General features: G+C 42.3%; 1 protein-coding gene across 2 annotated transcripts in view; it reads left to right on the forward strand.

Moving 5' to 3' along the window:
- The first annotated feature begins 2363 nt into the window (after positions 1-2363).
- Positions 2364-26697, forward strand: part of Golim4 (golgi integral membrane protein 4) — a 75907-nt gene continuing 51573 nt past the window's right edge. For both annotated transcript variants that reach the window (XM_057757050.1, XM_057757051.1), the window contains exon 1: positions 2364-3181. In XM_057757050.1, coding sequence (XP_057613033.1) covers positions 2995-3181 — 187 coding nt within the window. In that variant the 5' untranslated portion in view covers positions 2364-2994. The remainder of the gene's footprint in view (positions 3182-26697) is intronic.

A 26697-nucleotide genomic window follows, 5' to 3' on the forward strand; every position in this document is an offset into this window, starting at 1 on the left:
AATGTTCACCTTGAAAATGTAATATTAGAAAGACACTGCCATTAGTGACTTTATGTTCTCCTGAAAACCCTTCTTGAATTTGAAATAATGGATAAGTTGATGTAATAACTTCTCTTTCAAATTTTATGACTAAAATATTGAGTTGTCTTTTATGGCCTTGATTTATGAGATTCTGTAGAATCAGTTGTCTGCTGTAGGCAAAGAAGACCTCAAGAAACTGAAATGAAGCTGATACTCAGAAGTCTGAGGTTTAAAATGAGTGATCGTGAATTCGTGAGTTTCCAAAAGCTGGACATAGAACTGAATACCACATGTGTTGTGTAATTTGTGAGCAGACTTACCACAACATTCTTCTGTGTGTGCACGTGTATCCACAATGAATCTCATGTTCGAGTACAGGCTAAGATTATTGCTGAAAATTTCATTTCCTTTGGGGAAGTTTGCACAGGAATCGTTCACAGCTTATGAGCGAATTGAGTTCCGAGGGACTCTAAAGGAATCCTACTAATCACTTTCAATTTCTGTGAGTAAAACAGAAAGAGGAAGCAGTAAACAGTGGTAAGGCCCCTAAGACTCATGTCTGTGAGAGGATACCAAGACCATGGAACAAAACTTAGCTTCTTTAGTCTATTTTATTTTTAAATTGGGCATTTTTTCCTTTTTCCTGGGACTGGGGATTGGACTCACTGTCAATTACATGCTAGGTTAAGTGTCCTAACAATAAGCTGTCATCCCTACGTCTATTTTTTCCACTTTTGATTTGAAACATGGTCTCTCTAATTTCGTCTGGATTGACCTTGGAATCCTGTTGCCTTGATCTCCCCAGTAGCTTGTTTGTACCACCAGGCCTGGCATGGATTCACGCTTTAACAGAATATAGTTCTTGATGACATGCTTAATTGGAATGATGACTTGGTTTCTACAGAACAAGATGAAATGGGTAAGATTCTGATTGGTTCTCCTGTTGTGAGCTACTTCATTTTTGTAAGACCTAGAAAGTGCTAGAACTATTTAGAGTCAGCATGGTCAAATTTGGTTTCTTTGTTTCCAGCATGTAGACTGAATGTCCTGGGCTATCAGTGTAAGCGTTTTGAAAACTGTGTTGTGATTTTTTTATTAGCTAAGTGCACCTACCAGTCCTGCTTATGTTTCACGATGAGATAAACGCCCCAGTCTGCCTGCGTGGCTCTTGTTAACGGATGATTTCAGAGTTGACCTAAAAACATCCAGGACGGGGACTGTCTTTAAAATGAACCTGGCGTAAGCAGATCTTCCTTCATCTTAAACATTCATTCCCCATAATTGATGGTGATGACGAAAACCCAGTCAGGGTATCACGAAAATGATGCAGAATGTAATAAGTGCTACTGCACTGCTGATTCTTCCCAGAAATAACGCATTTCCCTTAGAATTCAGGTCAAGAGAGGAAACAAAATTATCATTTATGCATAACCTCAATTCCATACCCCCTCTCATTACATGGAAGAAACAAACGCACCATGGATTTCTTAGAAGTGGTTTGGAAAGAAGTGGTTTGGAGTTATTATGTTTGTCTAACTTCTCTATTTACGGTCTTTTGTTGGCCTCGAAGATGTAATTTTAAAATGTAACTGATGTATTTCTGTCACCATTACGAGAAATACACATAGCAAAATGAATGCATACTCATTTCAGCCTGTAAGATTTGTTTTTAAATTATTCCATTTGAAGCCAGAGGAAACATATGAGATCATTTCTTTCCCTCTGCCAACAAAGTGATTTCCCCATCCCACGAGGACAGTCAAGTGAGTTTCAGGGCTCCAGCTTGCTTCCTATCATCTATGAAGGCAGGCTAGTCTCCCTAATGGGAGAAGTCTCAGTAGGTAGCCCTGGAGAGATTGTGCCTATTTTGCAAAGAACATTGTGTCTGCAACCTGAGCTCATTCTGTAGGCTAAGAAGTGAGCAGGACTTAGCAGAGTGCATGCCCTGCTGTTTGCTGTCCTCGGCCTGTGTAAGCGCTGTATTCTTTCTCCACGTGCATTTCAAGTTCTGGGACACACATGCACACACATGTGCACACGTGCCCAATGATCATCCCCAAGCCTCAGGCCAGGACAAGTCCCCAGCACTCCCAGGCCGGCTCCTCCGCCTATCCCCACCCACCCGGGCTCCACGTGGGCGCACCCAGGCGCCAGGCGGCCGCGCGGCCCACGGAGCCCAGGGCCTGCCCGGAGCAGAGAGGGAAGGCGCGGCCCGGGGCGGGACAGACAAAGCTGGCGTCCAATGGAGCCCAGCATTTGCTCCCCGAAAGGAGGGAGCGGCGGCTCGCGCGGGCCCAATGAGCTGGGAGCCCGAGTGGGACTTCCTCCCGGAATCCCGTTGGCCATGATAGCGGGGCCGTGGGTGACACGTAAGTTGGGTGGGAGGTGGCGGACCGCTGGAGCTGCCAGATCAGTGACACCGGCCCACCGGCCCCCTCCTAACCCGACCAGAGCAACCTGTCCCCATCTCTCCACCATCCGAGGAGGACCTTGCGCGGGGACGCCTCGGGGAACCAGGTCCCTTTGTTGGGCGCGCGTCCCCTACCAGTGGTAGCGACAAAGTCCAGCCACGGGAGCCGGCGCGAGGGGCGGGGACGGACGGTGTGGACGGCGAGGCCAAGAAGTGTGCAGGAAGGAAAGCAGGGTAGGCGGCGCGTGGGGACCGGCGCCAAGGGCAGCGGGCTCTGAAGTATGCAAAGGGACCTCACGCGGGCCCAGCCACTCGCGGAGATTTGACGTCCCAGAAGTTTGGTGGCCGCTACCCGGGTGGCGTCGATGGCCTGGCGCCCCGCCGTACGCGGGGGCTGAGCAGCCGCCTCTTCCCCTCTGGCCCCGCTTTTGTGTCTTGCGTCTTCTGCTCATGCCGAGTCCGGCTACTTCCCGCGGTGGCCGCTGCTGAGCCGCCCGACTCAGCCGAGGACCGAGGACACGACGGCGCCCGCCGCCGCCGCAGCGCGGGGCGCAGGAGGGACTATGGGAAACGGGATGTGCTCCCGAAAGCAGAAGCGGATCTTCCAGACGCTGCTGCTACTCACGGTGATCTTCGGCTTCCTCTATGGCGCGATGCTCTACTTGGAACTGCAGACCCAGCTGCGCAAAGCCGAGGCGGTGGCGCTCAAGTACCAGCAGCACCAGGACTCACTCTCTGCCCAATTGCAAGGTACAGTACAGTTAAGGGGACGCGCGTGGCCAACTTCGCTCCGCGCTAGTGCTGGGCTGGGAAAGTAGCTTGGCTTGGCAGGTACCACCCAGTGACCTTCCGGAACAACAACCCGGGGCTGCTGGCCTCTGGGTGTGTTGTGGAGAGGTGACATCCCGATTTTCCTTCTTCCTCCCAGGAGTTCTCTTTGAAAAAATCTACAGCACCAACCCATGGTCCTGCCTGGCTTGGCGGGGGGGCGGGGGATGTGTGCATACAACACAGCGTGTTTTACCAGAAGCACTTGTCAAAGGCCCAGCTGCATTCTGGGCGAATAGCTCTCCTGCCACATCTGCCAACTCTTTCCCAAGAGGCAAGCTCTGGTTTGTAGATGTGGAGAGTTGCACACACATTTGCTAACTGGTTCTCCTTTTCAAGAAAAAAAAAGGGGGGGGGGGCGGCCCGTGAATGGAACTGCCTATCTTGTATTGTTATTATTATGCTGGTTTAATAGGTAATTTGAGAAACGTTGGGCGTGATGGAAAAGTCCACACTTTAAAAGGGTGTCTTCCTTCGGAGGCCTTTAGGTGATCACAAAAGCTCTGTGCGTGGGTATGCTTGAATGCACACGCATGTTTTACAGTTAGCTTGGGGAAATCGGATAGAAGAAACATAGCATTTCACTTTGCCAGCCTCAGAAGACACAACTTGTGCAAGGCGTCCGAAGCTTGGATCCTTCTATTTTAAAAATCCCACCGAATGCAAATTCTCAAGGCCCAAATGATTCGTGAGTGAGTGCGTGTCAGCACTTTGGGGCTCTGGAGAGGACATACTACTCATTGTATATCTTTATGAATGCTTTTACCTGTCCTGCTGGTTTGTTTTCAGCCCTCATGAAACTCTCTCCAACACAAAGGAAGCGAGAAATAAGCACCCTACCTAATCAGTCAAATGATGACCATCCCTGTTGATAGTACAAATATGGCTTATTGGATCTTCCTGGGCGGATAAGCCAGATGGGTCTTTCTGACAGTGGATGTGTGTGCACACACAAAACAGATGTCTTTGCCTTAATCCAGCTGTGCAGAGCGTTTTCTAGTAAGACTTTTAAGATAGGGGGAAATGATATGCATCTCTTTGCTTGGTCTGATTTGTTCTTCCAAACTTAGAAAAAAAGAAAGTATTTTTAGCTTCTTCAGCCTGCGCTGCCCCAGGCAAATGAAAATATGTGGCTGGGCTTCTTTCAAAAGGAAAACCTGTTTTGATAGTTTCTTAGATTTTTTTTTTTTTTTAATTATAGGTATGGGAGTTTCTCTGTGAGTTGTTGGTGTGAGAAGGGTGGATACTGGGCTTGTTTACTTAGAATGCACATATCCCGGTGTGCTTCAGTGTGGGTGTGCGTGTGTGGACTAGCCATTTGCACACGTGAAAGACAGAGGTGGATATCAGGAAGTCTTCCTTAATCGAGTCTCTCTACTTTAGGATACAGGGTCCCTAACTGAATCTTAAATATCCGTTTTGACTAGGTTGACTGACTAGCCAGCTAATACCACGTGGGTTATTTGTGTGTGTGTGTGTGTGTGCACGCGCGCATGTGTGCACTCTCACATGTGCGTATGCGTGTGTACCAGCATATATGTATGTTCCTACACGGAGGCCAGAGATTGATGCTCAGTATGTTTGTTTTTCACTCTCTTACCTTATTTCTTGAGACAGCCAGACTGTTTGTCTGGCCCTTGAGCTCCAAGGACTTTCTGTTTTCACCCCCAGTCATGTACAACTGTGTATACCACCATCCCTGGGTTTTTATGTGCGTCCTAGGGACTGAAACTGAGGTCCTCAGCTTGCATAGCAAGCAACTAAGTGACTGGCTGAGCTATGCACCCAGTCCCTGAAATCTTTCTTAATTGATGCATTTTGCCATTTCCTTTTGGCTGGCAGTGCAACAGTTGCCATGATTGTGGAGCAAGACATGAGTTCACAGGCCGGCTGAAGTTTTTGCTTTTTTCAGAAGAGGATTCAGGCTTGCCGTTAGCTGCATCCTTTTCACATCTGCAGGCTATTGAATAACGAGCATCTTCTGATGGCGCGCAGCTTTTGTTTTCCCTTCCCCAGGACAAGTGACATTTTATCTAGTGATGCTACGTACCCCTTCATACACAAACCTTTAGAGCATCTAACACCATTCTTTTCTGTTTTATTTGCTTGTTTTTGACATAAATGTCTCCGTATGGGTGTGCGTGAATGTGGAGGCTGCAGATTGATGCCAGGTGTCCTTTCTCATTTGCTCCCCACCTTTACTTCTTGAGATGGGGTCTTTCCCCGATCCTGACTCGTGGTGACTGAGCTAGGCTGACCGCCTTTAGAGATCTGCTGGGCTCTCCTCCATAGCCACTGGTTATATAGCAAAATGTAGGTCTCCAGGCTACACAGCAGGGGCTTCACAGACTGAGCCACTTCCTGAACCACCCCTCCCACCTTTGCTTCTTAAGACTTGTTTAGTTAAGTGAGATCTCATGATTTGGCTGGCATAAAGGTCAGAGTTAGTTTTGAGTGGTCTCCTTTTAAAACACAACTTTTGAAAAAGTTGAAGTAAATATTTCTTTATCGAATGGTATGCATTTGTTAGGTGAGCATAGTTGGGTTATCTCCATTTGAAGAACAGGGTGTACTCCAGGGTCCTGTGAACAGAGATTACTCTTTTTTATAATTGCCCTGTAATTGGAGCTGGATGATGACATGGGTAGGCTCAGGGACCAGATGATCATCTTTGCAAAAATCCATGACAATGTCATCTGCATCTACATATCTATCTGTTGTTTGTCTTTCCTATCTATCTATCTATCTATCTATCTATCTATCTATCTATCTATCTATCTCTCTATCTCTCTATCATCTATCTCCTATCATTTATTTTTTATAATCTACATATCTCTCAATCATGTATCTAACTTCCATATTAGCACCGTAATTATACCAAGTAAGAGTTCAGAGATCACATACTGGTTGCAGGAGCAGTAGCAACCTTTGTTCAGTGCACTGTTTACATAACATCTGAAAGGTTCTTCTTGCTGCTTTCAAGTGAGCCACATGCCACCCTGCTCTGCAAGCAGCCCGCCCCTGGCTAGACTGCCCATTTAGAGCACCTCGCAGCTCCCACATCAATTAAATCACATCTGTGGGGGCGTAACCCAGGCTTCAACCAACCGCCTTTAAGGCTCCCTAGGTGATTCCAAAGGCAGCTATGGTTAAGAGCCTTGGCTTTCTAATCTTAAGGCTAAGCTACTTCAAACATCCTCTTCACTTGCTTGGCCCCAAGGGTGTTTTCATCGCTTATCCTGGGCATGTGATTAAAAGCAGACTGGTTTCTGGACTGTGTTCCAATTCTAGTTCTGCCACTTGTATGTGTGTGTGTGTGGAGTTGGGCCTAATTTTTCTTATTTATCAAGTGGAGAGTAGAGTGAGTCATTTTATCAGAGTTATTGTGAAGATTAAACAAAATAATTCCCACATATCCTGAGTCTATACCTGGAGTACAGTAGAGCTGTGTGATCATCTGGTTCCCCCTTTGAGATAGATAATCCATTTCTTGTTGGCCTCCCAGCTTGGTCCTAGGCTCAGTTTCGAGACTGGATGAGTTTCCTGTACAGTTATCTACCCACCGTTGTTTCTAAGCAAGCATCAAGAAAGGAGATAAGCTGACATAATTCAGTGCCTTCTAGCCTGGTGAGTGAATGGCTCCTCCTTGACAATGGAAGCAGAGAATTAGAATTTGGTTATTAATTAACCCTCTGCGCCACTTTAGACTGGCAGAGGTGTGCCGCTTCGGAGGTAATGACTGCATGTAGTAAGGTCGGGAAGAAAATGTAAGGAGCACACATCTGAGAACACGAAGTGTCCTCCCTGGAAACAGCGTGCCACACTGAAACATTAATGACTGGATACCAGTGAAGAAAATGTGTGCAATGTTTTACATACTCTAAATTTAAACAAGTATGCTGTGATTATTTAGAAGAAAGGAGTTTGCGAATTTGGTGCTTCTAAGAGTCCCCTTTTTTACTTAAGTTTGCTGCCACCAGGACAACACCCTAGCCTGTCCAGTAAAGTATCACATTGGGCCATGACCTTTTTCTTTTCCATGGCTCCTACATTTGCTTGAAAACAAAAGCCCTTCAGTTCAAGTTTGAGCTCTTTAAAGTCCTTCCTCTTCCTTCCTGATGCCTGCCTGGTATATAATTGGTCCTCGGGAAACAGCAGGTGTATATCAACAAATGTTCTTAATAATGGCGGCTGGTCCCAGCACTTGGGAGGCAGAGGCAGGCGGATCTCTGTGAGTTCGAGACCAGCCTGGTCTACAGAGCTAGTTCCAGGACAGGCTCCAAAACCACAGAGAAACCCTGTCTCGAAAAACCAAAAAAAAAAAAATAATAATAATAATAATGGCGGCTGGGGTACTGTTCCTTGATACTGGCAAGTGAGGCAGAGGACATCAATTCGTTGTGATTTCTCCTCACTGTGTGATCTTGGACAAGTAAGTTAACCTCTCCCTGGCACTGTTTCTTCTCATAGAGTTATCAAGATATCTGACTTAGAGGTCTCCATGTGGGCCAATACCTAGTGTGCTGCACTGGAGGAGTGCAGCTTGCATAGGAACTACCACTGAGAGCTTCTGGACTGAGTCTTTCACACATCCTGATAATTCAGTCTTTAGGTGTGCAAGAATGGACAGTGCTTGGAAGGTATAATCATCTCCATGTGTCAAGTTGAGCCTTGTAACATCAATTAAACACGGCTTTGAAATAGCCATCTGTATCAAAGCATAGCTAACACCTAAAAAGACATGCTTTCCTTAATAATACTGACGTGATTGCAGTGTGAAGTGGGCCTCTTGGGCTTGGGCGTCCGAACAGTTGCTTGTCAGGTGGCAGCGCTCTTAGCCTGCTGTGAAACTTCCGGAAATAGAGCCTAACTAGAGGTGGGTCATTGTGTGGAGGAGGTAAAGGTTATAGTCAACTGTGATGTTAAGATAGGGCTCCCTGCTTTATGGTTTGTGTACTATAAGGAGTCCTAGTCCTGCTGCCCACCACCCTTCTTTCCTAAACATGCTGAGCCATGCCTTTGCTAACTGTGCGTCAAATAAATCCTTCCTCCTTGAAGTTGCTTCTCTTAAGTCTTCTCGTCACAGCACATAAGTAGGCAATTGGTAGATGTTGATAGTTTAACATGTTAAATTCATTCCCCAGTGGAAAGATAAACTTTTAAATACTTCATGCAACTCCAAGTAAAGCACGCTGTTGCATGTCCGTGATCACTACAAGAATCTACAGCCGTAGGTCATGCTTGTACCAGTTATGCCTGCGGAGGGGAGCTACTCTGCTTGAGTATGTTAGAATTGTGCATGGCACAGAGACCTCTGGCGTGAGCTCCAGGAGGAAAACCCTCCCCTTGACTTTGCTTAGTTCTTCTGTCTTTGCAAAGAACATTGTCCCCTGGACACTGGCTGAAAGAATATGAGAGCTGGAGTGAGGGGAATGAGGACCACGATGAAGTGGGCCAAAAGTCAGCGCGCTGGAGGAGAACTGGGATGTGGGAGAGTGGGAAAGAAGTTAGTAGTAGTAGCGGATGAGTGTTCGAGGCATTACAGTTCTTCCTTAAAGCTTCAATCTCTTTTTAAAAAAGGAAGGAAAGAAAAAAGAAAGAGAGAGAAAGGAAGTAAGAGAGAAAGGAGAAAAAGGAAGGAAGGAAGAAAAAAAGAATGAATGAATGAACAAAAGAAAGAAAGAAAGAAAGGAAGGAAGGAAGGAAGGAAGGAAGGAAGGAAGAAAGAAAGAAAGAAAGAAAGAAAGAAAGAAAGAAAGAAAGAAAGAAAGAAAAGAAAGCCATAGGAAATGGAGAAGGGAGAGTGGACTTCAAGGGCAGCAGGAGCATGAAGGCCGCTTCGGTAGAACATTTAACTGGCAGCATTTATTAGGCAACAGGATGGCAACTGCTGGATGTGTTGGGCTTGGTTTCATTAGCCTACCTTTTATTACACGTGTGACTAGTCAAAGTTTAAATGAGACGGTTCTCGGAACTTGTTGCCCAGCTTTGCTGTACCCGTATGACCCTCTTGTTATCTTTTTCTTTCTTCCTTTTTATTTTTTTGACCCCATTCTGGGGAAGAAAAGTAATATGAAAGCATTTTATATAACAATGACTAAGAATTGTTACTCTTCATTTTTGCCAAAGAGTGTTTGTTTTCTATCATGGTGGGCAAAATGTATTTGTGATTTTTGTTTCTAGGTTGTTTGTGGATTTCATAGCCTTGTTTAGAAGTGAAAGTTCCATGTGTCTATCATAAGTTCAAAGAGGAATAGTAAAGCACTTTTCTTCTGAGCATAAATTTGTTCAAAGAATTTCAGAGTGTATTTTCCACATTGAATGGTACTTAATAATCTTTATTGAGTGCCCGCCATGCCAAGGTATTGGGTGCCAAGGTACTGTGTTGAGCACTTCGGACTGAAGGAGCAGTCTGGGGTACCTTGCCATGTCAAGATGGAGTCTAATGAAAGCAAGTGTGGAACCCCAATGAAGCTTCCTGTCTGGGTTATCTCCTCCATGATCTTAGTGCTTCTCGTGAGAAAGTAATTCCTATGAAGACTCAAGTAAGATTTAGACTAAGAGCTTAAAAGGTGTCACCATTTTCGGCAGCATGTTAGGGTGAAGGACATGGGTCGCCACGTGACTTTAGTTGTTGCCAGAGTTGACTTTAAAGGAAGCAGATGCTCCCTCAAATAACGCCGGATCACACAGTACAGAAATTGCTATTCCTACTCAACGCATTCTTGACAAGTGAAGGAGAAACACGCTTGGTTTGATCTTAGAATCTCTCTCCTGCTTCACGAAAGAAAGCTGACTTCAGGCAAGTAACAACCTAGGAGCCAGAATTTGTTTCATGATCTATAATCTTTTAATTAAATAGTCTGTTAATTGCCACTCATTATCGCCATGTACATCACATTTTTCATTTACAAGGCTTTCTTTTCAGAAAGTCTATTGTTGGGGAAGACAAACGCTTGGCAGCGCCTTGACTTACCAGGTGTTGACCAGCCTGCTGAGAACTCACGTGATGAGGCCTGTGTGCCTGAGGTTTAAGAATGCAACGAACTGATCAGGTCTGATAGGACCACAGAATTTTGTAATTCTCGAAATTCTGAGATGGGAACTCACTCACCCTCTGGTTCAAGCTGAGCGCAGAGCCAAAGACCCTGACGTCTCGTTGAAGGCAGCGTTCTGCATCGTCCTGTGCCCCCAAGGACCACCGGGATGCCTGTTTCAGTTTGGACTCCCATGGCAATGCTATTTTTAGACACTGCTGTGCATTGCTGAATGGATGTTTATGCTCTTTGTTTTCCTTGGCCTATGAAGGCTTATGCTGCAAGCTTGTCTGTCAGTCATTGCTGTTCACTAATAAGCCTTTACTAAATGGCCTCATCGCCTGGAGGGACAAGGCAATGAGATAAATTGCTCCATGACTGTCTGACATTTGGAAAATATTTCTGTTCCTTTTCTTTACACATGAAATGCTTCAATGGGATAGTGAGTAGGACATTAAAGATGTGGTGTCATTGTGAAGGATAGGCACTGTAAAATATTTGAATGATATAATTTACTTTGCACTGAGGATAAGTGAATCAAAAAATTAGAATCACTTTAGGTGAATCAAATACTCCATCTTGTAGTTTCCACTTTGTTAGCATGCACTTTTTAATTGAGGTTTTTTTTTTTTTTACAAACTGCAGAATCTTCTATAAATAATGATCTTCAAGAGAGCTTTGATGTTGCTTATAAGCTCTCTTAAATATAGGTGCAATGGTAAGAGTAAATATAAACAAATTGCAGTTGGACAGATGAGAATTATTTGGTTACTTAACTTTAAATACAACAATTTATCATGTTTGTACTAGGGTCTTTTTGTTATAAATCTATTTTTTGTGACACCGATTCAACTACTCAGCCATTTTGTGTGTTTGTCTTTCTCTGTGTTGGGAGGGTAAATGTCCATATGTATGTGCCTGTGTGTATAGAGGTCAAATGTCACCATTGTACTCAAAAATTTGTGTGTGTGTGTGTTTATTCACATGTGTCGTATCTATGGGTATGATGTATGCCTATGTGGATGTTCCTACATGTGCACATGTATGTGATCTATGGATATGATGTATGTCTATGCGCATGTTCCTACGTGTACACATGTGTGTAATCTATGGGTATGATGTGTGTCTATGTGTATGTTCATGTGTGAGTGCAGGTGCACACGTGCCACAGGCGGCAAGTAGAGGTCATAGGACCACCGTAAGTCTCAGTCTGTGGGGGTAATGTGCTTTGCAAAATGATAATGAATGCATGTTTTAGAGTAGGGTGCCACCATCAAAATCTAAAGGTTGGAGCCTGGGCATGATGACACGTGCCTTTGATCCCAGCACTTGGGAGGCACAGACAGTTAGATACCTATGAGATCCAGGATAGCCAGGGCTACATAGTAAACCCTGCCTCAAAAATAAATAAGTATAAATGGGAGATGGCCTTAGACTTGCGTATGCTAATAAGAGTGTTGGTTTGAATCATATTGTTCAGAGAAGTATGAAATTTAAGGTGGTGGATAGATGGATGGATGGACATTTTTTTACTGTAAGAAAAAGCTGACTGGAAATTAGAAATGAAGTTGCACAGAATTTTTAGCAGTGCCCACAGGTCCATGTCCTTGTGTGATCCACAGTCATTTGCAAGTATATTGGGAGTAAATGTTGTCAACTGAATTAACTATCCAATTAAAGAGATTTCCTAGAAAAACTATAGAAATGTCACTAGATTTATTTTTATTATGTTATGATAAACTGTAGGAGAAAGGTAAATTGAGAAGATAGTTGATAAAAGCAATCCATGACTTGATGAATTGAAGATTCTCAGTCTCTCTAGACAATGAAATACTTATAAAATTAAAGAAAATCACCGGATTTGGAGAGATGGCTCAGAAGTTAAGAAATCTTGTTGCTCTTGCAGAAGCTCCAGGTTTGGCTCCTTGTACCTACATGGCATCTCACAACCATCTCTAGCTTAAGTTCCAGGGGATCTGGCATACTCTGCTGACCACCCCCCTTACCGTCTGCATATGTCCACATACTCTGGAACACACACACGCACACACACGCGCTCACACACACACACACACAAACACCCACACAGAGTTAAACGAATGAAGGACAGGTCATCCCACAGCACTATCAGAAAACCATGACATTAGATACAAGCCTAGCTTGTAGCCACATAATCTTTCTGGTAGGGCCATGGAAATATTAAAGAAGAATGCCACACCACATGACCTCCCAAGACTGACACAGATGCTCTCGACAGAAATGTCACAAGCTTGAGTCACATTCTTCACAGAAGTTTGGGTTTTGAGAAGATTTATGAATGAGTTCGAGGAAAAGGCAGACCTTTAAGAGAACTGCCTCTCATCTGTCCCAGCATGAGCACAGATGGACAGGGCAGGCTCCGGCGAGCAAAGCTTTACAACCTGTCACAGGATGCTCACGGAAATCTTTGGGAAGATTTTATCAGGAGAAATCCTGCCAGCTTCGGCCGAAGGGGAAAGAGGCAGGCTTAAATGAGAGGAGTCTATAGAGTCACCCACATTTCACTGGCAAGGAAGGCCATGGCAAACCCAGAGCAGCAAGCGTGAACAGGATGCATGACTTCAAGAGTACAACGAAAAGCCTCTGGGTACAAAATACCTGGAGGTTGATTTGCAGGCCTGGGGACCTAAATGAGTATGTCAGCTTGGGTTTCAGAATTGCTGTGACTTCCTTATTCCTCACCTCTACTGACACTTCAGAATTTAAATATCTGAGTGTCTTCTGCCTGTCTGCTGAATGTTGATAGTGTTAAGAAATGACCATTTTCTCTTTGGTTTTGAGTCTCAGAAGGTGAGGGAGACCAAACTTCAAGAGCTTCACTGAAGGACGGTATCGAAGGTCAGCCAAGGAGCCTCGCCTACAGAGATTGAACTCAGATGGTTTCTAAATTTTAAGCCTAGTTCCAGTGGCTCAAGTTTTTCATCAACGTTGAGAAAGATTTTTAAATAGACTAGACGTTCTATTTAGAGGTCCCGATGATGGCGTAAGACAAATTAAGTAATACTGATATCAAGAATTGCTTTTATCCAGGGCAAGTACACCACCTATGCAACTTCCAAAAAACAATTCTTCTTATTGTATAAATTAGTAGTGGCTTCCAATGCTGCGCTCATCTGGGCTCTTTCACAGGATTGTCTCAAAACAAACTAGCCAGGAAAAAAATATCCCAGAAAACCAGAACAAGTGAGGCACAATAGAACAAAACTCTATGTTGGTTTGTGTTTCCTGCTGGCAGAGGGTCAGAAATGTCAACACAACTAACCAAGTCAAGCTTGCTTAAAGAGACAGCATTTCCTTTGCCAAGAGATACCTCCAGTCAGGATGCTGTAAACAACAGAACTATGCTTGTTTAGAACTAGAATGCTGGTGGCCTATAAGTGCAACCCTCCCCACACACCTCCGGAAAGTTCCAAAGTCTCATGGTAACACATGTGTGAATATTTGCCCCATCTAAACGTGACTGGATTACATTGGCAGCAGAGAGAAAAACAGCGTCTTGTGTGCTCATTGAATATGTTCTTCTCCTGTTTCTGGCTTGTGGATTACGGTCCTTGGAGAAGATCTGATTTAATAGAAGCTCTTAGCTTTCTAGAGGTTACCGGTCTTGTAAAGATATTGTTGACTTGAAGACATAATATGACTTGCATGACTGGAAATTTCAGTTGTTAATTTACCCCTACTTTGAAAGTTAAGATTTTGTTACAGTCTTACATAATATTAATAATGTCAAAAGTTCAGCATAAAAGCATGTTAAGACAAAAGTCATTCGGTGTTTTCTGAGTAGTTGTAGGTCTAAGTTCATAGTTTTCTCATTCTCCTACACATATCTGTGTGATTAAGACCATGTAGATAAGCGTTTCTACTTCCCGTGTGACCTCTGTTGAACTTTCTAAATATATTTCATTCTTTCTCTGCTTTCGACTCTCTCAAATGTATCTTCTGTTCTTACCAGGTTAATATCTGATGCGTCCTTCATCTGAAAGTTTTCTTTTACTAATTTTTAAGTCATCACACAATGTAATGGACTTCAGTATAGCATGTTAATAAATGTTAAGGTGTGTTTCAGGTCTGGAGAGACAGCGGAATGGATAATGTGCTTGCTATGTGTCAGCCTGATGACCCCAAGTTCAAATCTCCAGTATACACTTAAAAGTCAGATGCAGTGATTCATGATAGTAACCCCATGGCTGGTTATCTGTTTCTGGCCTCCACATTTATGCACACACAGGAACCTGGACACACACACACGCACATGCACACACACGGCCCTATGACATTTGAGGAATAGATGGTATTTTGTTAAAAGTTGAACCATGCCATATATCATTCAAGACTCAAGGAATCTAATACTCCAGTCAGTGAGAAGTTGCTGTTGATTTTCTGTAGAATCTACCTTACCACTCCTACCAGACGGCACTGTGTATCAGATTGTGGCTATGATACCAGCTGACACTGGTCTTTGACTTGCTGTGGTGTTAACATGAATAACTTTGGTTCGTCTGGGTATGTAATCTTTCTTCTGTTCTGTTTTCCTGAAGTCCAAACTTGAAAAAATTGTCTGTGTTCTCTGTAATGTTGTATTGAGTTATGGCTTTTAGAGAGACGGACATATTATTCTTTTCTTCTTAGCTTTGTGTTTGGCTAGGATCCACCTGGCTTATGCTCCAGGACGCTTGGTTTTGTTGAAATTGTCCAAAGAAGAAGTAACAATTAGCTAGCTATGATGATGGTATTAGTGAATGCATGTGAGATCTTGTATATAAATTCCAAGAAGGCAAATCACCCAAGGACTCCACAATAATGGCGCTGCCAATGGGGCTCTTTGGGTGGGGCTGAGTCTTTATAAAGAAAGCCTGTCTTGTTCTTACCCGTGGCCTCCAGATGTTCTCAAACCACCTCCTGTTTCAAAGCAGCTATTGCGTAAGACCGCTATGAGTGCCTGACCTGTAACCGTCTCTCCCTTAAAGGTGACATTCTCAATGTGGGATCTGTGAGAGTCCTTGAACCGCCTAAAAATATGTGACTGTTCTCTATAGGTGCCCTTGTCTAAGGCAGAAACTGATGTTTCTGTCAAATCCTACAAGAATCGGTGACCCGAAGAAGGTGGAAACCTACTGCTTTAGGGCAAATTCCTCCTCCTCAGGTTTTTAAAGTACATCTTAGAATTTTAAATACTCTGTGTTCAGCCCACGAACACATGATACATGACTTCCGGGAGCCTGAGCCATTCCTGTCCCCATTGAAATAAGAACCCCATTGAGAAATTTATGTGCCCTTAATGAACTGATTGCGTAGAGTTAATCAATAACTGCTTACTAATTTAATAACAATAGTAAATAATAATAAAAGAATTGAAATCTCATGAAAAATTTAACCTTTCAAGTGATGTTATCTGACTTGACAACAAGCCCCTGTGTTATTACTATTTTAAATTTAGGAACGCTGCAAACACACAGCAAGATCCTGACAAATTTAAAACTGATGTGTAGGCCGCCTAATTTATAACACAAATTTCTTACTAATAGAGCAATCCTCCATTTCCAACACTCCCTCATCCTAGAACTAAAAATGAACTTGTAATAGTTTTGTCAAAATGGGGGGGGGGGGCTCTGAGAGCATAATTAAACTTCTCAGAATCTGCCAGGGTTAAGAGCATTCACGGAGTGAGGGATGGCATAGTATACCCATACATAACCCCAGCATTTAAGGGGGGACCAAAGGAGGGCTATGAGTTACAAGTTACGTTCAATAGCGTGAAATGCATATCGAGGTTACTCATCTGGAGGTAAAAGAAGAGCTGGTCTCCTTGGAGACGCCTTTCCATTCCTGAGAGCTGTGCTCTTGAACAGTGCTGATGGTAGGCAACTCCCACTACCAACAGAGACCCACTGCCATGGTTTTTCACTTCCTATTTCGTCTATTCATGGCTTCCCTGGAGCTTCCATATGGCTTCTAGGATGCCAGCATACTTCCTAGGGACCATGTCCTAGGAGAGAAGGGTGAGAGTCCCCGTGGTGAACTCGGTTTCACCATCTTTTCCCTCTACCTCCAATACATTCTTCTTGATTCAGGAGTTATAGGCTTAGAGCATTCTTTAGTAATAGTCCCCTTTCAAACACCTGTCTGCCCTGCCATGTAGACAGGAATTCAGCTCTTCTTTATAGACAACATCGACTGCCAAGTACCTTTAACTTGACACTGATTTCACGGGGCTGCTTCGAGGCTCACCTGCAACTGATTGTCCTGCTTATGCTTCTTAACTTCCAGATGGGGGACTCCTTTCACTTAAATCAATCGGATTGGAAGAACAAGAATATCCCTTAGAACTCAAGCTGCAAATACCAGTTCATACGAATAAGTTTGGGTTTGTCCTCTAGAGTGCTTTGATAATCTCACATGTCATCTTGATGGAAAAAAAGAAAATTTTAAAACACAAACATCTGGCTTTCCACGTTCAGTGCAAAAGCCTTGATAATGGATCTGCATTCCTGTGTAATAAGCGACTGTCCTGCTTCCCTTGGCCAAAATCCCAACTGCCATTGCTTAGGGTGCTTGCATGGCTGAGCCTTTGTAGACACATGCATTTCAACCTCTGTATCTTGCATAACATCTTTATCAGTGGAGAGAGTGACCCTGAGAGAGGTGGAAAGACAACAACTCGTTTTATGTTTTAAATAAATACAACTAAATGCTGTGTACTTTGTGCCTGTCTCCTCTCTCTTATGTTGAGACATCCTCCCCAAATTGCAGATAGTTGGTTTCTTCTGAGATGCCACTGTGTGAGTCTGTCCCATTCTGTCTGCTTTCTCCATTGACGATGTTTGGGCCTATCCGCTAATGCTAATATGAAGCTGTTGGTCTTTTAAAGGCTAACAGCTTCTTCATAGGCAGCAGTTTGGTGGAAGAAGATGCAGCTTTAGGATTGCCTTTGCAGATTATCTTAGCGTTTCCCTGCCAGTCTTGCAACCCTGTGCATTATGTATATAAGCACAGGTCTGTTTGTTAGGACAAGTTTTTAAATATGATAAAAAGCAAAAACAGTCAAAACTTGGCTCTCAAAACAAGCGTTTATGGGACTTTTGAGCGAACAGATAAATTGCTCCTGAGATGGCCTGGATATGAGTGGCTCATCTGCTCACTGTTTACCAATCAGTATACTCGGTTTGTGTGGGGATTTTCAGCCTGTGTATAGTTTAGGGGTCATATAAAAATTATTTATAGTGCTTCTAAAACTATTTGTACTTTTAGGCTTAAAGAGCTGGGGAAGGAGCTTAGTTGGTAAAGAGGACCTGAGTTCCATCATCCAGAACTCATACAACAGAAAACTGAATGTACTGGAACAGCTGAGTAATCCCAAAGCAGAGGAGGAAGAGAGCTGATTCTCAAGGTTAGCTGGCAAGTTCCAGTTCAGTGAACCACCCTGTGTCTGTGTCCGTCAGTGGATCTGTCTGTGTCTCTGTATGTGTATGTGTCTCTCGCATTCTTTTACTTAAAAAAAAAAAAGTGAAAGTAAAATTGATAGCTTCTTAAGGAGCAATGCCAGATTGCGCTCCAGCCTGCATGTGCACAAATGTGTGTGCGCACAATCACTGTAACACACGTGCACTCAACACACAGTAGGGCTACAATAGATTCAACTGCTGTCTTTCACTAGTTTCCTGAAACAAATTTCCAATGGAAATATTGGCTGTGGTAGGAAGGATTTGGGGTATAACTGAGCATTTGAAGTGTTGTGAAATGCCCCCAAATAGGTGTAACTTGGTGTCAAAGCTAAAATTCTATCACTAAAAGAGTTTCCCATATACGTTTAACTGTGTAGTCACTAAGATGAGAATGTCCTGAAGTGATTCATTTCTGGCAGATTATTATTATTATACGTTAAGGTTCTCTGGTCTGATTTTGCTTCATGATGTACAAAAGGCACAAAGAACCATGGTGTTTCTAGAATTGACTCACAGAGATTTCACTCTTTATATTTGTGACCTGTTACTATTGAATTGTATTGGGCCAAAGCTTAAATTGTGATAGAAAAGAATTATGTAACAGAATATTCTTGGAAGCAAAACATCCCACTTACCTTCTTAAAAGAATAAAGTTCCATATTACTAAGAAATATCATGTGGAAAGATCCCCTTATATCCAAAGGATCAGTGATGACTACTTTGAAACAGATTCCTGTTGGTGTTTAGCATACTAATCAGCACTCCGTGTGGCCCACGTGTGTATGCTGTGTGTTGAGGTGTGCACATGTGTGCACATTTCTGCTTTCCAACTTGTGCATTTATTATTCCTGTCTTCTGTGAGAGTTCTACATGCTTATGTACAATGCGGGGTGCTTATCATTTTTATGTGTTTATGGCAGGCATTCAGTCGTCACATTAGATAACCCCAACAGCAGTTTGCTTGCCCTCTCCATGTCAACTTCACTTCCCTGTCTCGGCCTAAGGCCGTCAGAAGCTCAGCGCTGCTCTCAGGAGACACAGACTTGGTTTGTAGTGGATATTTCCTGTTAGTCATCGTCATATGAACTTTGTATATGCAACAAGAAACTGTCTTTTGAATGTGCTTTTTGTGAATACTGTCTCCAACGAAAGCTTTCCGAGTGGAAACATGCCTGATCTTGTTAAGTTTCTGAATGGGACTCTAAGTCCTTTATCAGACAGCAGTGACTCCTCCGGAACTCAGGGTACTGAACTCTACCTGGAAGATTGCTGTCTTTAATTGAGTTCCTTAGAAATATCCTGGTGGGAAAAGAGAAATCTAGCCTCACCTTTCGTATTCTTCATATTTATTTTATTAACTTACTTTTTTCCCCTCCTTATGCTAGTTTTTGCTTAAATGTTCGTTCAACAGTCTGGTAGTCAGCAATTAGATCATACTCAAGGAAACACTTCTCTTTAATCCTTTTATGTACAGAAGTCTTTCTTTCTGTGTCCTGCAACATTTTAATTACAAGAGATAATTTCCCACTACCACGTCCAAACCTTTTTTTTTTTTTCTGCTTATTTGTGTGTCTCACCGAGTGACATCTAATTGCTAACGTTATTTAGGCTTATTTTGCTGACTGATCCACTGCAGAACCAGAACATGTTGGCTTGATATAAGATCTTCATATAATTATATTCGCACTTCTTTTACAATATGGATGTGTCATATGCATGTATGGAAATGTCCAGATAAACCCATTATTTTATATATTTAATATAAACTAATAAAAATAGAGAGATATGTTGCATATTACTGACCTGTAATATTTTTATGGATAAGATTTTTATATGTTGGTTGGGGAGAGGCATGTGGAAGCCAGATGAGAATCTCAGGGGTTCTTACTTCGGGACCATCCACCTTGTGTTATGGAGATGGTATATTTCTCTAGCCTACACTTGGTAAGTAGGTGAGGCAGGCTGGTCTCTGAACCTCAGGAATCTACATGTCTCTGCCTCCCCAGTGCTGAAACAGGAAGCATTGCCACACCGGACTCCGCCCTCTTGATAAATGTGAAATTGAAATCTAATTACAACATTCTTCCTCTTCTTCCCTACAACTCATCGAGTGACCCCCTTTGATCTCTCTCAGATTATGGCCTTTATGTCTTTAATTAGGTATCTATTTTCCTAAATATATAAATACAGTCTGTATATGCTTGCTTATATGTATGACTTCAAGACTGACTGCTTGGTATTAGATAACCAGTTTATGTGACTCTTTCCCAGGGAGGACTGGGTTTCCTGCTCTCAGTATTTTGTTGCCTATTTTGTTCTTTAGGGTTGGAGACCCCTGAGAGTCCCCTCTTCCCTGTTAGCATGTTGTCTTAGTCTGGAAATGTTAGGGAAGCTACACGCACGAAGTCTCAACAAAATGGTTGCCCAAACAAGACCACAGCAAGGTTACCTGTTTTTCATTTTATTTATTTACTTATTTATTTACTTATTTATTTTTACCTAGATTATCAGGACTTAATTCAGGTCTCCAACCTTGGAAGGTAAGGCCTTTCAAGGTCTTATCCAGCTCCCTGGCCTATTTTTAAGGTTTTCTACTTAGTTAATGAGAGATGAGTATAATAATCTCACAACTAGACTAAACGAATAGGTGTCCACATCGAGTTCTTTTGTTTGTGTCCATTCTTCCCACATAGTGGCCTAGGACTTTATAACAATTGGTTAGAAATATAGACTAGGTATGCAGCTTTTGATTTCTCTTTGAAATTTTCGTTTATTTTTCTGTATCATTTTATGTAACCAACATGATTCCCTCGATGTAAATCTGTCATTATTTCCGGGACTTCTGGCGCTCATGGCCTTCTCAAGATCTGAGACCTGCTATTTGGTCTGTCTGGAGTATTCTTTGCTGCTAATCACTGTTTATTCAGCGCTCTGCTTTGCTCCTGTTTCCACCACGAGCCTTTCTTTGAGAAGGAAACTTGAAGGCTCCATTGCTACATGACAATTACTCCAAAACATAGTTCTTTAAAACAACAGAAAGTACCACATTTGTCATTTCATGCCCTGTTCTGGTTTTTGTTTTACCCATAAATCTAAAAGTAGCTTTTCTGAGTGGTCCTAACTTAGGATTTTCATATGGTCATCTTATTTGTTGCCTATCTTATTCGCTTTCATGGAATTGTAAGGACTGTCAGTGTGGAAGACTGATACTTCGTGTCAGTATTCCAGGGATCAAATTTAGAAAATGTCTAAAATATAGCAGTCCATTAGTACTTTTGATAACTATATGCACGTAGGCATCCATTTTAGCCTGATTTTATTCTTTTATATTTAAGGTTTACTTTTTTTTATTTTATTGAGAATAGGTTTTTTTCATGTAACATATTCTAAATTTTTCCCTGCCCTTACCTCAGTATAGTCTCTTCCTACCTACCTTCCATCAAGATCCACCCCTTTTCTGTCTGTCATGAGAAAACTGTCAATAATAAAACAGACAGGTTAATAACAAAATAAAATAGAATAAGACAAAATGAAAACAAGCCAATTGGAATATGATAAAACAAATAACCAGAAAGCAAAAGGGCAAAGAGAGAAAGCAATAGACATACATGTAGACCCTGAGTCACGTGTGTTCGCAGCTGGAGGAATCCCATAAAGACACAAAACGAGAAGCCGTACTATAGACACAAATGACCTTTACGGTTTAAAGAAATGCCAGTGCCACATTATGAGTACAGGACCCTCCAAAGCAGTCGTTGAGTTTGTTTTCTATGCACCATCCCCTGCTGTGCATGGGTCTACCCTTAAGAGTTGCTGCTCTCCACAGTGAAACACCCTTGTAGGAAGTTTTTCTGTTTGCAAGTGGAGATAGTATTTGAGCTAGGAAGTGGCACGTGTCCTTTTCTCCTTCCGCTCTTGGTGCAGACAGCTGCTGGCCTTCTGCATGCCGCCACGGCTCTGTGGCCTGCTGTGTTTAGGCCTGCTGTCTTGCTGTTTTCTATCCCCTCTGGCTCTTTTTTTTTTTTTTTTTTTTTTTTTTTCGAGACAGGGTTTCTCTGTAGCTTTTTGGTTCCTGTCCTGGAACTAGCTCTTCTAGACCAGGCTGGCCTCGAGCTCCCAGAGATCCGCCTGCCTCTGCCTCCCGAGTGCTGGGATTAAAGGTGTGCACCACCACCGCCCGGCCTCATTTCTTTTTTAATACAATGTTTTTGTTGAGAATTTTATACATTAACAAGATACTTGTTGGTCATAGCTCCCCCACCCTTCCCATTTCCAACAGCTTCCAGACTCACTACCACCACACACACCTCCCAATTTTGTGTATTCTTTTCTTTTTTTTTTTTTTTTTAAAAAAAATAGCCCAGTGCCTGTATGTTTATGGATATAGACTCTACTTTTCTTCTATTTTTAACAGCATCATGCAGCAGATAGGTATAGGAGGCACAGAGTGTCTTGCACTCACAGACATGCACTTGGGAAACCAGGAGTATTAAACACTCAAGGGTTGCCTTTTCAAAGGGAGAGATGATATACAACTTGTTTTCTGCCCAGAAGGCTGGGAGTAGAGGTAATTTATAGTCTGATGACATTTGCGTTATTCGTGTGGCTGAGATCACACCAGGTCTTCCCACAGACCCTTATCATAAGCTTGCTTTTCTGAGTCAACCTATAAAACCTATCTTTACGGAAGCTGTCATGTGTACTTTACGTAGAGTTTCATGCCTTAAGCTTTATTGTCCACACAGGATTGAGTTAATTATCATCGGGAATTTTTTTTTCCAAATTGTGTTGCACTTAAATATGCCTAAAATAAACTACCTGGTGTCAGATTCTCAGAACTTGAACCAACACCAGCTCCTGAATTGTGCTGAACCAAATTTCTCTTTTGCCTCCCTGAGTTAATACTATGCTGGGCATAGTGGTTGCAGAGACCATCCCAGACAAGGAATTATTCTCCTGGAGTTTTTTGTTTTGCCTTTTGTCTGTGATCCATCCCATAGCTGTGTAGTACGACAACCTTATCACTCCACCATATTCAAGGCATATCCTAAGCAACTGCTGAATCTTGCTGACCTTCACTTTAAAATACCAAGTGTTTCTCATAGAGTTGGTATAAATAGTAGGTGAGTGAGTTAAGGGCCACATGCTTCTCGGCAATTAATTTAATTAATAAATTAACTGAATTTCATTCTCTAACCTGATGACTAGTGAACTGCCTTAGGAAACAGCATCCAAAAAGCTTGCCTCCTCGTTCAGCAGGGATGCTCTACTTTGTATCCCACAATGTAGGGGTGGACCAGGATACTATTTTTAAGGCAGCTTTCTTTCTGAAGATTCTGAAGGGCTATGATGGTTAATGTTGGTCATTGACTTGATTTCCCTGCAGTGGTATCAAGGGGTCTTACTGGGTGTAGAATTCCACGCTCAGGGCTGACCATGACATTGGGCTTCTTCTTTCCCTGTCCTTCAGAGAGTAGAGTAGAAGCTTGTTTAACAGCGATGTTGCACTTTAGCCTCTCTCTGGTGATTATGACAATTTCATTGTCCCGGCATCCCAGGCGCTGAGAAGAGAAAGCCATGAGTGTTTCTGTAGGAGGCTCTGCTGATTACAGCAGGTCCTCAAAGTCAACAAAACATTCAGAGGGAGGAATTTTTTAATTAAATTTTTACACCATCCATTAACTGGCTCCATTTTCCCACTCCTTCACATATTTTCTCTGGGTCTCCACCCTCTTGACTCATTTGGGAGTAAAATCAAAAGAGGTCAGCATTTTCTTTGTGTCATCAAACTGGAACAGGTCATCTGCCTGGCTTCATAGATGAGCGTCTGTCCGAGTCTCATCTTGAGGTAGCCTTCTTCCTGCTGCCATGGTTTCCCTTTCGTCCAGTTTTTATCAGACACCGGAATGTGTCACGATGACTACCCACCTTGAGAATGTGGCATTTGTTATTCTTCTGTCCCTCATGTCCTAGGGACAGTGTTGAGACTCTACTCTTGGCTTACTCTCAATTCAGCTGGCATTCACTCTACCTCTGTTGTGGGTTTGCACAATGAAAGAGAATGAAATCGAGCCTTACTTCTAATATGAGAGGAGAAAAAAAACCCAAAAAGCCAAAACACAGAAAGTCTATGTCCAAAATTACAAAAGTCTAAATACAAAATTATACAAGGCACTGCCATGGAAGTATACAGCTGGATTCTTGGTACGGGAATCTTCTTGTGGGAGAAGATTGTGAATTTGAGGCCAGTTTGGGCTGCATAAGAATACCCATCCTTCAAAAACTCAAAACTATAACAAAACCAACTGTAGTATGAGGCCTTTCCTGGGGAAACAGGTCACAAAGAGGTCCTAGTCACCCGAGATGGGAAATACATGACAGACCGAAGGAATAATTATTCTAAGTCCAGCGGTGTGTGTCAATGAGATTATTGAGCTCCTTACAAAAGCATGGTTGAGGAGTTACCTACTGAGGCAGGAACAACTCAAAAGCCACTGTGTCAGGGAGAAGCCTGCCCCAAGGCTAGTGATGATTGACAAAATCCTCAGCTGTGAAGTTCTCTGCAGAATTGTCAGGTAGGCAGCTAGATGGTCTGGTCCGAGAATATCCTCCAGGTAGCTAGACTTTCCCCAGGCAGCTGAGGCAGCCAGGGACTCCTGGAAGGTGTTTAATGCTTCCATCACCTTGGAAAGGGACCCTCGAGCATCTTACGTTCCTACCACCTTAAAGCAGTTTCTATGGGTGGAAAAGCTAACAAGTTGGTTAACTGAGTCACTGGAAGAGAAGAGTATTATGATATTTTATTCTGAGTTTCTTCTTGTATGGTTTTAGTTCACCTTTGAACCTGTGATTGGCAAGACTTTGCTTCAGAGATTTTACCGAAGTCATGGTGTGAAGGCCCAGCTAAGGTATACAGAGAAACTACATTATTCCCCAGTATTTGAAATTTATGTAAACCTGGGTTCAAGTTTGAACTCTAATATATATATATTATATAACCTTTGGCAAGCTTCATATCTTCTTAGCCTGTATCACTGTCTACGAAGGTGAAGACCACTTGTTTTTCTGGAGTTCTGGATATTTTAAAAAGCAACAACAGTATACATACCACATGATAGACAGAAAAGTCAGTCAGCCCCGCTCCCCCACCACCACCACTTATATTTGATAAAATTCAACTGAGGAAAAACCAAACCAAGGCATCTGTCTACATTAGGGATGCCCAGTGAGTTAATAACCTCATCTTTCTCTTCCGGAGCTTTCGAGTTGCCCTTGAATGGTTGAGCACTACCCATTAGATGGAATGAGCAGAAGCCAGAGTGGCTGAGGCAGTAAAATAGAGACGCCGTCAAGCTCTAATGAGGTCTTAAAGATCTCCCTTAAGGAAAGTCAGTTTAGTGTATTCTAATTCATGATGTCTCCAGCTGCATATTTTGGAGCAATCTTTGACTGCCTGCTGTCCCTGTTATTAATTCACTTTACTCAGGGATTCTGAACATCATAGCAACAAAAGCTCAATTAAGTAGAGTATGAGGGAAATGGAATATTCTGATGAATTTAGGTTTCTGTGTTAAATAATAAACATACCACCTTCTGTTCCTGGACAGTTTCTGGTCTCAGTGTTTAAATAATTCTATTGCACTAGAGTCAATATTGAAAGTTGTATGATGTCCTTTTTTTTCAAGTCTTAGTGAAAATCCTTAGAAGCTATGTTAGTTACTTTGCTGTCACTGGAAGTAAAATAAAGCTGTTATCAGAAACATTGGTTCTCATGCTGTGTTAATGTAGGTCAGATGGGAAGATTCAACATGTGGATTTTTCTCCTGGGTATAACACTTAACTGGTCTTGTCAATAGATAGACATGGGTTTTTCTCTTTCTTCTAAAAATTAGATGCAAAAATTAAAGCTAATCAGCTATAGTAAAGTTAGAATTACAATGATTAACGTTACAGTATGAAGTCAAAGCACTAGTTCATGGTTGCATATAAATTGAAAAGATTCAGAGTGTTCCAAGAAGTGAAGGGTTGCCAGTGTGTCTGTCTTCAAAGAGCTGGAACTTCTGTTAGACTTGAACGTTTGTTCTACTTTTTATTTACAGAACAAAGTGGATATATAGATCTTCTTCTCATGCTAAGTTGCTGTTTTGAATTACATATCTTATTTCCAGTTTAAATTGTTGCAAAATTATGGCAAGAGTTAGAGGACGACAGAAATAAAGCATGTCCCAGGCTCGGATGTCTGTAGCTCTCAGCATTGCAGGGCAGAATTCAGTGCGCTCTCAGCATTGCAGGGCGTAGTTCAGCGCAGGGAGAAAAGAGCCAAGAACAAATCAGCTGTGAACACTTTTATTCTACACAAAGTTCATATATTAAAAAATGATATTTGTTTCAGAATTTGAAAAATAGTCATTTTTAAACTGACATTTTAATAATTTTCTTTGTTTTCTTTACTGGGAATGCGAAGTGAGCAATCATAATTTTGTGTCCGTTTTTCTTCATGCTCATCATGGCAAAGAACATAAACTTTGCAGGAAAATTACACAGTAATATTTGAGGAAAGCCGTTTCAATTTTTGGTGCACTCTTAAATGTATGCATTTCTTATGTATGTATAAATGTATGTATGTATTAAATGTATGTATTTTTCCCCAGTAGGGGTATTTTGCAGAGATATTTAAATTAAGAATGGAAACATAAATTGATAACATCCTCTACTTTTTAGTTCTGAAGTTAAAAGAACTGAAAACAGCTTCTGTATTCCTAATGAAACAGCAGGATGGAATATATAAATATATTTTGTTAGAGTTCATCCTTTTGGATTCATGTAACTATGGACATTTGATAGAAATATTGCCCTCTGCCCCATCCATAGATGCCATATATAGTCTGCATCTTGATAATGTAGAGCTGTCTTTTCTGTC

Source organism: Chionomys nivalis, chromosome 24, assembly GCF_950005125.1.
Source record: "Chionomys nivalis chromosome 24, mChiNiv1.1, whole genome shotgun sequence".
In the NCBI taxonomy this organism is placed as follows: Eukaryota; Metazoa; Chordata; class Mammalia; order Rodentia; family Cricetidae; genus Chionomys; species Chionomys nivalis.